We start from the raw sequence: 13319 nt of genomic DNA, 5'->3' as shown, positions 1-13319 counted from the left end.
TGCCTCTCTCCCATCCCCAAATGGAAAAGGAGGCTTAGTGTATCTGAGATGCCAGCCTTGCTTTTGTGAAGTGTAGGGACAAGCTCAATTTATTTAAAGGAAAGATACACCAAGTCACTGAAGACAGTAGTGAAAGATGCCTGACCAGGCCTTTTTGTGCTGCTAAGAGACTAGTCAAGATCCTCAGAGTAGAGGATGGTTACATTTTGGGGCTTTTCTCTTTTCATTTTTATGAAGAACCTTATTCACCGTATAAGTAAGGTTTTAGTTCTGTCCCTGTTCTTTTAACTGGTAGTTTTCTGCATTTTTTGAGATCCTGGCTTGTTAACAGTTACAGAAGTACCCAGGAGTAACATACCATACTACTTGTCTTTTGGAATCTGAAACTAGAGGAGTTAGACAGTTGTGTGTATAATAATGATTTTGGTATTATGAGCTGAAGAGGAAGTTGTGTTTGGGAAAGTGGGAATTGACCATTTTTTTCTTATACTCTTAGGAACCATCTGTAGAATGATTCAAGACCCAAGAGAGGGGTACATGGCAACTTCGTGTTATACCCGCTGCATTCCATCAAGACGAGACTCCTCCTCGCGTGGGTTCTGATCATTTTGTCCTTCCTCTTTGCAGGAACCCGGTGGCCTTAGTCCTTCAGGTGGCACAGCGTGAGACATGGGAAAGAAAACCAAGCGGACAGCTGACAGTTCTTCTTCAGAGGATGAGGAGGAGTATGTCGTCGAGAAGGTGCTAGACAGGCGTGTAGTTAAGGGGCAAGTGGAATATCTCCTGAAGTGGAAAGGCTTTTCTGAGTAAGTGCCTTCTTTAGGCCATAGGACTCTACAGAGGTGGACACCTTTCCTTTCCCATGAGCCACTGCCATCTTTGTCTTTTTCTCTCCTTACCTGCACTCCTCCTGAGAGTCAGAAGACGCAGCAGTAAACTGAACAGTTTCTCCCTTGGAGCTGGTGTTCTAATGATAATGCTTTTGAGAGACAGTATAATGAATTGGTTAGGTGCATAGACGTGGAGCTTAGGCCAGATTCTTGTTCCACTGCTTATGAGCTGGGTGACCTTAGTTTAGTTCCTTAATCTTTTTCCTCTTCAGGAAAATAGGAATAGGAAATAGTACTTGTCATAGAGATGTTGGGTATATGTAGGGTCTGACAGGTAAGCTCAGTGTAAGTATAAACTGTGATTGGGGCACCTGGCTGGCCCAGTTGGTACAGCATATGACTCTTGGTCTCGGGGTTGTGAGTTCAAGCCCCATGTTGGGTGTCGAGATTACTTAAAGATAAAAAATCTTCTTTTAAAAAAAGTATAAACTGTTACTGTTAATATTCTTTTGGACATAACTATGCTAAAATATATACATTTTTTTAAAAGATTTTATTTATTTATTTGACAGAGAGAGACAGCCAGCGAGAGAGGGAGCACAAGCAGGGGGAGTGGGAGAGGAAGAAGCAGGCTCCCAGCGGAGGAGCCCCATGTGGGGCTCGATCCCGTAATGCCGGGATCACGCCCTGAGCCGAAGGCAGACGCTTAACCGCTGTGCCACCCAGGCGCCCCTAAAATATATACATTTAAGCAAAAGTCATCCATTCCGTAGCCCATAGCTTTCCAAAATGATCCTTGAATCTCACAAGTGACCTAGGGTGAGGGACTCCTCTTAATGAGAAACTTAAATCTGAGGCCACATTTTTTCCCTCCCAGTATTTATTTTTTTAATTTCAAGTCTGCCGCTGAGGCAAAAGAAATTGAGTGAACACTCAGATACACACGACCTAGTTTCTGCAATTAATACTTTAATATAATCTGTGTGGCTTTTTGTTTTTGTTTTTTGAAGACCTTAAAAACCCATTTGTAAAAGTCGAGCTTTAAGAATGATCCTGAAGTATTGACTAGAATGTCTGTTAGGAAGTAACTGGCTTTAGGCGGAAGTACTAAAGGTGATTCTTGTTTTTCCTTGGAATAAATAGAACTAGACACATTGAAGCACAGAGAAGGTAGCTTGAAAGGTGAAATACGTGTAATCATTAGACATTTTGCCTCAGTTTTTGATTAATTCTCTTCTCAGGGTGCCTGATAACAAAGAATGGATTTTCCATGGATTTCCATACTGCCAATGCACTGGTAGGAACTGGTGTAGGCTTCTTGGAGTGGCTGTGGAATAGAAATACAATGCAAGGCACATGGGTAATTTTACATTTCTGGTGGCCACATTAAAGAAAAGTGCATTTTAATATTTTATCTAACACAGTATCAAAATGCTATTTCAACATTAATCAGTATAAAAATTAGATATTTTACATTATTTTTTTCATGCTAAGTCTTAAGAATCGCATGTATATTTTACATTTTATAGCACATCTCAGTTCAGACTAGTCACATTTCAAGCATTCAGTTAACCACATGTGGCTAATAGTTAGCACATTGAACATCATAGCTTTAAAGTATAGGACTTAAATGTACTAAAAGGTTCAAATTTTGACTACCTTTGGACAAAGGTCTGAATCGGGAGCCTTTGGAATGTACTTAAGGTTATTTCATTACAGAAACCAGCGTTTCTCGTTTGGACACTTTCGGCACTTCAGGTGGGACAGCGCGAGCACTGCAGGAAGCTTAGCATCTCTAGCACAGAGAGCGCTAAATGTGTGTAGCACAGCGCTCAGAATATGCCCTCCGTATTTCCGAAGAGGAAAGGTATCACCGCCTCCTTTAGAGATGAGAAATTATGAGTTTGAGAGACCTAGAAATAGGAATTAAAATAATATTGAAAGATTTTAAGGGTGTTTATTGGGCCCATTGAATCACCATTGGAAATTGTTGGTCGTTTTGAAGGTACTTGAAACTATATCTGTGTTTGAGTTACTAGTAACTTACCTAGATTAAAGAGGGAAAGAAAGTTTGAGGTAGATGAATTTAAAGCACTTGTCCTTACTTTCTCAGAAATGCCCAGGATTTCATTAAAGACTGGAACAAATTTTGCCCCGTTAGCATTGTCTGGAACTAAGTACCTATGACTTGTTAGGCAGTGGTCAGATTCTTCTACCTCATGTGTTTTCTTTCATTCTCATAACAGCCTTTAGAGGTATTTTCAGTTTACAGATGAGGAAGTTAGTGAAGCTATTTGCCGAAGATAGCGTAACTGGTAAGTGCTGGCACAAGGATCTAGTATCAGATTTCTTTGGCCCTAATGCTCAGGCTCTTTTTAAATTATACCATGCTGTCTTTTGGGTGGAAATTGGTTGTTATAGAAGCAGCAATACCAATATGGTGGGAAAAGAGATAATCCCATTATAGGACTGGCTTTTCTTGCTGTCAGTAGAGATTTGCTCCTCTCCCTCCATGTCTGCTTGCTTGTGTCACAGTGTTGGCGTGCCTCTTGCTTTTGGTAACTTAATTTCTTCTGGGCTAGTAAACTATATGGTTTGTGGATTTAGGGGAAAGTTACTGTATGAGGGTTTTTTTTTTTTTGTCTTTTGCTGAAAGAAGAGCTATGAAGGAGAGGCTTTTCTAGTTTTAGCTCAAATGATTTTAAAATAAATCTTGTATCATTCTCAAGCTCTTTTTGCAAAAAGTTTTAAATCTAGAGTAAATATCAGATTTTTCCATTATTCTGCTTCTTATTTGAGTCAAGGTATTATGGCATGTGTTAAACCACGCCCCTCTAAAGATACCTTATTTAAAAATCAAAATAAAATATTTAAAATGGATAGTACACACATTAAATATTTTTTTCCCAAGTCAATGAAAGGATTGTAGAAACTGTTTCTATGATATATTTTCAGATGTATTTTAATAAAACTAGCCCTTACTATTTAATCAAAAAAACTGCCACTGGCTAGGCATGAAGAGGATACCTGATCTGTTTTTTTCTCATGGAGGTACATTTCATGCTTTGATTCCATAAGCTTATGATATAGTTGGTAGTTTGGTTTTCCAAAACCCATGCCAGGAATAGAGAACAACTTTGTGAATAGTAACTGTTTTCCTCATAATAGGACTCCCTTGATTCAAGTTTAACTAGACTCAATTACTCAGTTTGGGTTTTTTAAATTAATATAAAAATGTATTTTGACTACGTCGTAACAGTAGACTTGAATCCACAGCATTGAATTAATGTACTCCAAATCCCACTTCTGAGTCTTCTCTTTCTTACTGTTTGCCTATATTCTGATGATTTAAGCCCTTACTATCTTTTTTCTTAATAATTACTTCCAGTCTTCCGATCATTTATTGACATTTCTTCAAAATATAAGTAACATGTTGAAGATGGTGTAAACTGGGAGTGCATGCTTTGTTACATTATTCTCTCAGGATTTGCGTAGGTGATTATACATATGAAATCATATTTTATAAAGCAGAATTCATAATTTTGAGTTTTAAAAAACTTTATTGTATAATTTACATACCATAAAATTCATTCATTGAAAGCGTACAGTTCAATGGATAGTAAATTCATGGAGTTGTCAACCATTACCACGCTCCAGTTTTAGAATATTTTTATAATTTCCCCAGTTTCCCTTGAGCTCGTTTGTAGTTAATCCCAAACCAAGGAACCACTGTCTGCTTTTTGTCTCTAAATGTGTCTTTCCTATGTTTCATATGAGTGGAATCAGACAATATATAGTCTTTTGCATCTGGTTTCTTAGCATATTGTTCTTGAGGTTCTTTCATGTTGTGGCATGTATTAATTAGTATTGTGTTTCTTTTATTGCCGAATAGTATTCTCCTGTATAGATATACCACATTTATTCATCCATGCACAAGTTGATGGACATTTGAATTGTTTTCTGTCTTTAGCTATTAAAATGCTGCTGTAAGTTATTATGTGCAAGTTTCTTTGTGGATATATTTTTTTCATTTCTCTTGGATAGATTCCTAGGATCCAAATTAGTTATCTCTTTTAAGTGTAGGGTTTTTTTCTTTTTGCCTACTTGTCTTCTTTGAAAGAAAGTGCTGGATTTTTTCCCCCTCATTCTTTTCCTTTTTTTTTTTTTTTTTTTTTTTTTTTTTCCATTCTTTGTGCCCAGGGAGCACAATACTTGGGAACCCGAGAAAAATTTGGATTGCCCTGAGCTAATTTCTGAGTTTATGAAAAAGTATAAGAAGATGAAGGAGGGTGAAAATAACAAACCCAGGGAGAAGTCAGAAAGTAACAAGAGGAAATCGAATTTCTCGAACAATGCTGATGATATCAAATCCAAAAAAAAGAGAGAGGTAAGCCTCTTTCCCTCTTTTTCCCCCACAAATAATTGTTTTGCCTCTTGCTGCACTCTGTTCACCCCCCAAGCGGTATTTTGGTGGTTTCGGTTCTAAGGGTGGCCTGCTAGGTAAATTGTTGAACAAAAGAGCTTCTAGGGAGTTACGTTGATTAACTACAGCGCCCCCTCCTGGCTGTGTGAGAAATGTACTGTATGTTGCACTGAATTGTATTAAAGTGGCAAAATTAAATCCCTGCAAAACAGACAGCTACTTCCGGTCTTCTCCATAAATAAGCAGCTAAGTTACTTTAGCAAGGGAGGGACTTGAACTTTTTAAGGATAGAAAAGGGCTTTAAAATGTTTACTACTTTTTTCCTTTTGTTTCAAAGATAGCACTTATTTTCAAACTTTTATATTCTCTTTTAAATTGATGTGAAATTCACATAACATACAATTAACCATTTTATTTTTTACTTTTTATTTTTTTTAAGATTTATTTATTTGAGAGAGAGTGCGTGTGTGTCGTTGGGAAGGGGCAGAGGGAGAGGGGAAAGAGTGTCACAAGCAGACTCTCCCCACACCCGGAACATGGGGCCTGACGAGGGGCTTGATCTCAAGACCCTGAGATCATGACCTGAGCGGAAACCAAGAGTTGGACGCTCAACTGAGCCACCCAGGCGCCCTACAATGAACCATTTTATAGTGTACAGCTCAGTAGCATGTGTATTCTCTTTTGATTCTATTACTTCTGTGTGTTCCAAATAAATTAATTTTAATCTTCCTTTTGAATCTTTTTATTGTTCAGTTTGAAAAGTATGCTTATGAAGCTTCGATTTGATGTAGTTGCTTTAATTCTTCTGATCTTTAGTTCTTGAGTAGCATAAACACTGTTCTTGCCTCTCTTTTCATCTGTATCTTTTCCCTCTGTGTACATACACAGACACACAGACACACACACACACACACACTACCCCTCCCCCCAGCTTCTATTCCTTTCATTTATCTCAAGGTTATGAAGCCTTTCTTGTGACAGAGTTATCATACCCTTAATGTTTAATAAAATAAAAGCAAAAGTCCACTTCTGAATCTTCTAGCGTCACTGCCATAAGCTTCTCTGTTTATCTTTATTCTTCTTGATATCCATCTTTCTAGAACCTTAGTTCTCAGCCCTGGCTGCACAGTAGAATCATCAGGGGTGGGGTGGGGGGCTTTAAAAAAAGACCCAGTACCCAAGATACACCCCAAGCTAGTTAAATTAAGATTTCTGAGGGTTGGACCATAGGCATCAGTATTTTAAAAGACTTACACAAGTGATAGAGAAAATGAGAGATCAGCGTTCCAAAAAGAATTGAAATACGAGTGAAAGATTGGAGGCTACAAGTGAAAGTGGACTCTAGGTTTGTGTCTACCTCCTTATTTGTTTCCCTGATTAATTTTATTTTTTACAATCTTATTTTTAAAACCACTGTATTCTGGTGAGGTGTGTATATCATTATGATATAGTGTACTGATAAGGAATTTGAGATTGCCTTCCCTTCTCTAAGGAGCTAAGACTTGGGTTCTTTCTTTTTTTTCTTTTTTATTAGTCCTTTGTATTCTGGCTTTTGTCATTTGATTCATTTTCTAACTAAGTAAAGAGACCAAAAAACAGCACAGCAGAAGACTTGTGACTAGCCATTTGTGACATACAGGGTGAATTTCCTCTACCTAAGGTTTCTGTCCTTTCCAAAAGGAGCAGTCTGGCTTAGACCTACTGGCCAACATAGAGAGTTTCGTTCCTAGGCCAGGTTCCGATGCCACTGATCTTGAAAACAACCCTCACACGTCCCTTGTAATGTTCATCTGGGGTCCCTGACAGCATTCTCAGCAGTGCTGGCAGCTGTCAGGTAGGTAGCTGGGAAGATAGGTGATTGTATGTTTTAAAGGTACAGGAGGGGATTGCGTTTCTTTCTTTAGACCACTGCAGAAGAAATTTGTTAGTCGGCATTATGCCTGATTTAAGATTACTGCCTGTGTGATGATTTTAGCATTTTCCTCGCCTCGGCTCCTTTTCAGCAGCTTGAACATTTTTCTTCCCTTCCCTCTCTATGTAGCAAACTGTTTTCAGCCACCAGCTATGATTTACGACTCCATTCATGCGCCAGCATTCCAGCTGTGAGCAGCTGTGTGCACATCTGGGAACCTCCTCCCCTTAAGCGCCCCCAAAAGAGGCTGTGTTTTTGAGTCAGTATCTCCTCTGATCCGTGCATGGAATTTCCTTCCCAGTGTGGGTTCTGGTATCTTCGGGGACCACCTGGATCCTGAATACTTTGTATCTCTCAGAAAAAAGCAGGGTGAATGTCAGATCAAAGAGATTTTATTATGAAAATCAGACCTCAGAGATTTAGTTCATTTGGGCATCCTTACTGAATCTTTTCTATGTTGCCACTAGGTAAGTTTGCATTATGTTCCATAATAAGGTTTTTAAAATAACCTGGTTTGTCTAAAATGTCACCGTTTTGCTCTCACCAGTGCCATCACACCTGAATCAGACTCTGCTCCTCGTCTCAATGGCATGATTGCATTTTGACCAAGTTTGAATAATCTCCAAAAAAATTACCAGTTTGTTTTAAGTCACGGTCCAGTTCTGTTCTCTAATGCTGACAACCCATCCACATCAGGAGGGGATAGGCACAGACCAGGCCTCTTCTCCCAAGTGTGTGGGTATTGCAGTATGTGAGCTCTGAGAGAAATTTGCTGCTTTATGGTACTGCCTTGAATCATTCTTACCTCTGTTCTTTCATCAGTATAGACAACTGTGTGAAAAGAGGTATTAAAAATATTGGTCAGTGTTAAGGTAAATTAAATGTCTAAAAAAAATTAAGATTGAGAGGTGGTATATTTGAAGTTTATAAAATGAAGAAGGGTTTAGTTAGGGTAAGCATGGACTTGTTTATCATCTCAGAAGCAACAGTTTAGGGGTAGTCAATTCATAATACCTAGGAGATTAGATTAGAGGGTTAGATGAGTTCTTAGATGATGCTTCCAGAATATCTTAAGGGATCTGAAAGAGTTTTAGGGGCCACTCCTAATCCTTGAAGGAGTATTGGAAGAACAACTGCATCTTTTTACAAAAATATTTCTTGGCCTCACTGTCACTGGCTGGCCCAATATTGTATTTCTTAACTTTTAAGAATTCTTTGACTTGGTGACAAAAATGAACTTAGGTGGTGCTTTGTTGAGCTAAGAAACAGGGTTTTATTTACTCTTCTCTACGCCGTAACCTTTCTTTATCTTCTATTTATAGCAGAGCAATGATATCGCTCGGGGCTTTGAGAGAGGACTGGAACCAGAAAAGATCATTGGGGCGACAGATTCCTGTGGTGATTTAATGTTCCTAATGAAATGGTAAGAGAGATTGGGCCTCACCGTACAGTTGTGTTTCTTTGCCAGTGGCTTGAATTTGTATGGAAGATAAGGAGGGAAGATGGAGTATTCCCCAACTAAGACTTTGGATTGTCACGGATCTTTGGTTGATATCACCCGTTAGTATTAATGGAAATTATGGTTGGGAGTGGATTTAAGACATTCTCAAGCTTTGGTATTAAGTCAAATTATTTTAGCCCCATTACCTAAGGTAGCTTTGAGGTAGGAAATGTATAGACGTGACCTAACCATTTATTTACACAGTTCTGAATCATTTACCATCAGTCCATGAGCCTGTGGCCATGACATAGGAGTTGAGTGAGGCTTTCTGCCATCACTGAGGATCAAACAACTGAATAATGTCTAAAAGAGAAAAATAATCTCAACAAAAAGCGTTAAGACTAATACTAGCCAAAGTGTAAGTTATTTCTTCCGGTGGAGGGGGTGTCGCTTAGAGGAAAGTGTAGTTACTTCCCCTCAATTTGGTTTCTTAAAGACAGGGTGATTTATGGTGTGGCCCTCACTACCTCTCTGTTTCCAAGTGTTCTGGGCTTGTGATTTAAGTTTGTCTCTCAATAGAGGCTTCATGCTGCTTTGCCACTGAGGAAGCTAATTTACCTTAAAGTTGTAGAATCAAAGGTTTAATATTTTATCTGATCGAAATTTTGCTGGTAAATTACCCAGAAGTCTTGATTTGAAGAATCATTATACTCTGTCAGAAGTAAGGATCTGTATTGACTGCTTTTCCCACTCAGCCATATGTATTACTTATGATTTACACTCACATAGTAACTAGCTTTTTTCCCCACCACGGTCCAGATTTGAGTGTCTGCTCTGAGCTGTTTTCCCCTCCTCTCCTCACCCCTAATACTTACTTCTATGAATTAAATATCTCAGTTTTCTAGAAAAGGAGGTAGTTGTCTTCACTTACATTTCAGTGGAATTTTAATTTAAAATATTTTTTTTCTCGATTGGAATACTGGTTAAGGGACTTGCTAGATTTTTGGTTATACGTGGTAGTAGAGCCTTTGTAACTAGGATATTTGAAATTTGCAGCTAATTCCTACATTTCATTTTAGTGACTAGATTTTACATTCTCTCTTGTTCTCCCTTATATGAATACTGCTGTGTGCTGTGGGCTTAAGTTTCTCTTTTCTTATTATTGCAATCCATAGTTCTCACCAAAAGGATAATGAGTGTTTAAAAGACCACGAGATGAGGAAGGTTAAGACCCTTTCACTCAGATGATCCAGAAACTGGATTGATCATTCTGTGCATAATCAATAGAACTGAATGTAGGTTTGATTGTGTTCACTCAGTACATACAGTTTATCAAAATTATAGGAGCAAAATTTCTATAACTTCATTTTCAGCCTTTTGATTAAGGCTGCTATGTTTTCCATCTAAGTTCTAGCTGAAGACTTCTGCCTCTGTCTGATGTAGTAGTTAAATGGTACTCACTGATCATTTACTTGAACTTCTCCTTGAAAATATTGAGCTGTTAGGGTCCTTCTCACCTTGCAATCAAGATGGAGAGGAGATCCAGTTGGTTAAATCCATATAACAATATAAGCCTTGGCTTAGCTAGATTCTCTCTCACTCTCACGTCTCTCCTTCTAAATCTCTCATCCTCTCTCTCCAGGAAAGACACAGATGAAGCAGACCTGGTTCTCGCAAAAGAAGCTAATGTAAAGTGTCCACAGATTGTGATAGCGTTTTATGAAGAGAGACTGACGTGGCACGCATACCCTGAGGATGCGGAAAACAAAGAGAAGGAAACAGCAAAGAGCTAAAGGAGGGGGTGGTCTCTGTCATTTCTCTTTGTATATAATACATTCACCTCCCTGCCTCCTCTCCCTTCTGCCCACCCCCTTCTATCCTAAACACATCCATAAAAAATGTGCTTATCACTGTGCTCCACAGGAGAAATGTTGGTATTGGTTCTCTTGTAACATAACTGATGGTCTGATTCATGATAAGTGTCTCTCTGTGAAGACCAGGCATTTACATACTGTGTGTAATTCCCACAGTTTTTTCCTTTGCCCTGATCTCTTCCTTCTGCTCCCCTGTGACCTCAAGATGAGTTTTAACTTTTTAATCACCTTAGAGTCTTGATCTTTTCGGGGTTTGTTGCTTTTTAGATTGGGGAATTTTGTTATAATGATGATGAATTTTGGTTTCTTGCTTTGGTTCTTAGAACATGTTGATGACCAGCTAGCTTTTGTTTTGAGATGTTGGGATGGAAAAGATGTTCCCATCTTTTTAAAAAGCCAATAGCAACTGCCTACCTGTTGGGGCTTTCCCAACCTCATTCAGCTGTACCCAGTAGAATGCAGGGTTCCTGGTGTGGTCTTCTGGGCCACCCTCTCTCCATCCCCACTCATCCCCCCAGAATAGCTCCATTCCTTGGAGGACTTGAAATGTTACACTCACATTTGTCAAGGCACTCTTAGCCCCAGGACTTTTGGCTTCGTTTCTTAGCAGTCCTGATTCTGCTTCTGCAGGGTGGTGTAGTCTGTCATAAAATGACAAGATTATGAACTGTGGAGATTTTTAGCTATTCGTACATGAGGATGATGGGGTAGGATACAGTTGTCTTTATGGTCACCTATGGTATATATGTATTTTTTCCTTCCATCCCTCACATTTGGACTATAGATTTATGTAGGTGTGAGTGACTGCCTGGTGCTTGCTTGTGCCAAGGTGCTAGGCACCCTCCAGCCCTGCCAGCTTTTGTGGCCTCCCAAAGCATTCCTGGTACCAAAGAGGCTTCAGACCTGACCCTCACTTCTCAGTGGACCCAAGTTTCCCCTCCATGCCATTATATTCAGTGGGGAATTCTTGGAGGGGAGCCATTGGCCACAGTATCAATTTTAAATATTCATAGCGTTTATAGTCGTCAGTTTCCTGCTTTGTTGACTCCTGGATTTGCTACCAAGAGTCCCCAAAGTATTACTACTCTTCCCTTTTTCCACCCTCAAACTCTTCATTGTGTTTTATTTCAAAAATACGTTTCTGTGGAAGACTCTCGCCTCGGAGTGACAGGCCCTGGCATTAGCATGTTGACACAACCTTCTGTCCCTACTCAGAATATTTCCCTTTTGGCTTCCTCCTGCTTTGCCGTTATACTGAGAGATTATTACCTGATCTTGTCCTTCCATCCTTGTCCCCCCAAGAAACGCCCTACTTCTCTTTAGCCTATTTCTTTTAGTTGGAGGGGGGTGGCTAGAGAATCAAGACTAAAAGTAAGGAAATAGCAGGGTTATGAGCACCCGCGTCCCGGTCCAAAGCTGAGGAATTAATAAATGCTTGAAATAGCCTTAATTCTAGAGTTCACCAGCCATTGAGGTTGTTTTTGTTGTTGCTTTTGATTTTTAAAACACATAGCTTTCTGGCCAGGAGCAGTCAGCCATTTCTAGATTATTCAGAGTAATCAGGGGAATGGATAGATTGCTCCAGTCCACAGATGAGCTGAATAATATGCAAATCATATACCCATTCATAGCACTTGTTACCATTGCTTTCCTGCTCAGCTGCTGATTGAATTCTGTGTGCTTGTATAAATTATGTCAAAAATTATACTGCACAGTTGAGAAGACAGCTGTTGCTGCAGTGACATGACAGACTGGAACAATGAAGCTTTTGGTTTAAGTCATCCAGGAAAATCCTTCTGAATGGTAATATGATTGGGTTAGAACTCCTAACCCATACCTCAAGTGGGTAGGAGTTTTTAATCTCCATCTTTCTTTACTCTGAAAGGATTCAAGGCCTAGATCAAGTGCTAGATAATTGACAGTTGGTTAGTACTTAATCTGATGGGCATCTGAAAGAAAGAAAGGATGGTCAGGAAACAGATTTGTCATACAAGTAGCCAAGGATAAAATTAGGGTAGACAAGAATAAGACAAAAGTAGGCCAGAGCCCCTGAGGAGGTGATCTGGGCCTGTTGATTTGCAGGTGGAGAAAATGACAGCTTATCCATGGAGCCAGTGTGTGTGTCTCAGGAGCAGTGGGCATGTAAACTACAGTGCGTGTTTTCCAGACCAGAATCAATATGTGGACAAGGAACACAACAGAATTAGTTGGTGCTGAGATTGGTCCTGAGAAAGCTGGGGCACGTGTTTGCTGCGGTTATAGGTGATATTTAAGACATTCGTCAAAATCTGATTTTCTTTTAGCAAAGGAAGTACCATCTACTACTCATCAGCTCTTTAATACCTTACTCCATCTTTTCTGTTCACAGTTGATTGAATCATGGTCTTGTACTGAATGCTGCCAGAACAGTTGTTTTCTCCCTGCCTACCTGTAGCTGCTTCTGTAGGAATGCAGGGAGCCAGAGGCCAGAGAGGCCAGTTCCAACTTCACCCCTCAGCAGAAAGAAAACCAGATGCCTGCCTGTGTCTCTGGCATTTGTTAGTTCTGAGCAGCTATCCTGGCCCTTGCAGAATTGCAATCTCAAATGGAAACCTGTCTTCATGGGGCTTTCTCCTCAGAAGAGTTAGTAGCCATGGGCTAAGCACTCCTAAACATCTAGGTCTCAGGTGAGCAAAGCATATTTTTCCTGTATTTACTCAGTCTTCTTTCAAAATATCTTTCTAATGCTGAATTTCTTCTAGTAATCAACATTCAAGGATCTCCCTTTCCATAGAAGCTAGCAGAGCCTTGCCCAGCAGAGTTGACCAAGGTCAGTGTAGCTGCTTTTCTGAGCCCTGCA

The 13319-nt window shown here is 39.6% G+C and overlaps 1 protein-coding gene across 2 annotated transcripts in view; it reads left to right on the top strand.

The window, feature by feature from the left end:
• CBX5 (chromobox 5) overlaps positions 1-13319 on the top strand; it is a 35332-nt gene that overhangs the window by 16442 nt on the left and 5571 nt on the right. The window contains exons 2-5 of one of the 2 annotated variants that reach the window (XM_008704680.2): positions 628-806; positions 5031-5217; positions 8488-8588; positions 10249-13146. In XM_008704680.2, the coding sequence (XP_008702902.1) occupies positions 670-806; positions 5031-5217; positions 8488-8588; positions 10249-10399 (576 nt within the window). In that variant the 5' untranslated portion in view covers positions 628-669 and the 3' untranslated portion in view covers positions 10400-13146. Of the gene's footprint in view, positions 1-627; positions 807-5030; positions 5218-8487; positions 8589-10248; positions 13147-13319 lie in introns of those variants that run through there. The other variant, XM_040642576.1, reaches the window with a different exon arrangement.

The sequence above is a fragment of the Ursus maritimus genome, unplaced genomic scaffold, assembly GCF_017311325.1.
Source record: "Ursus maritimus isolate PB19 unplaced genomic scaffold, ASM1731132v1 scaffold_26, whole genome shotgun sequence".
Classification (NCBI taxonomy): Eukaryota; Metazoa; Chordata; class Mammalia; order Carnivora; family Ursidae; genus Ursus; species Ursus maritimus.
The sequence above is the reverse complement of the archived record's forward strand: the minus strand, read 5'-3'. Positions and strand labels throughout refer to the sequence as shown.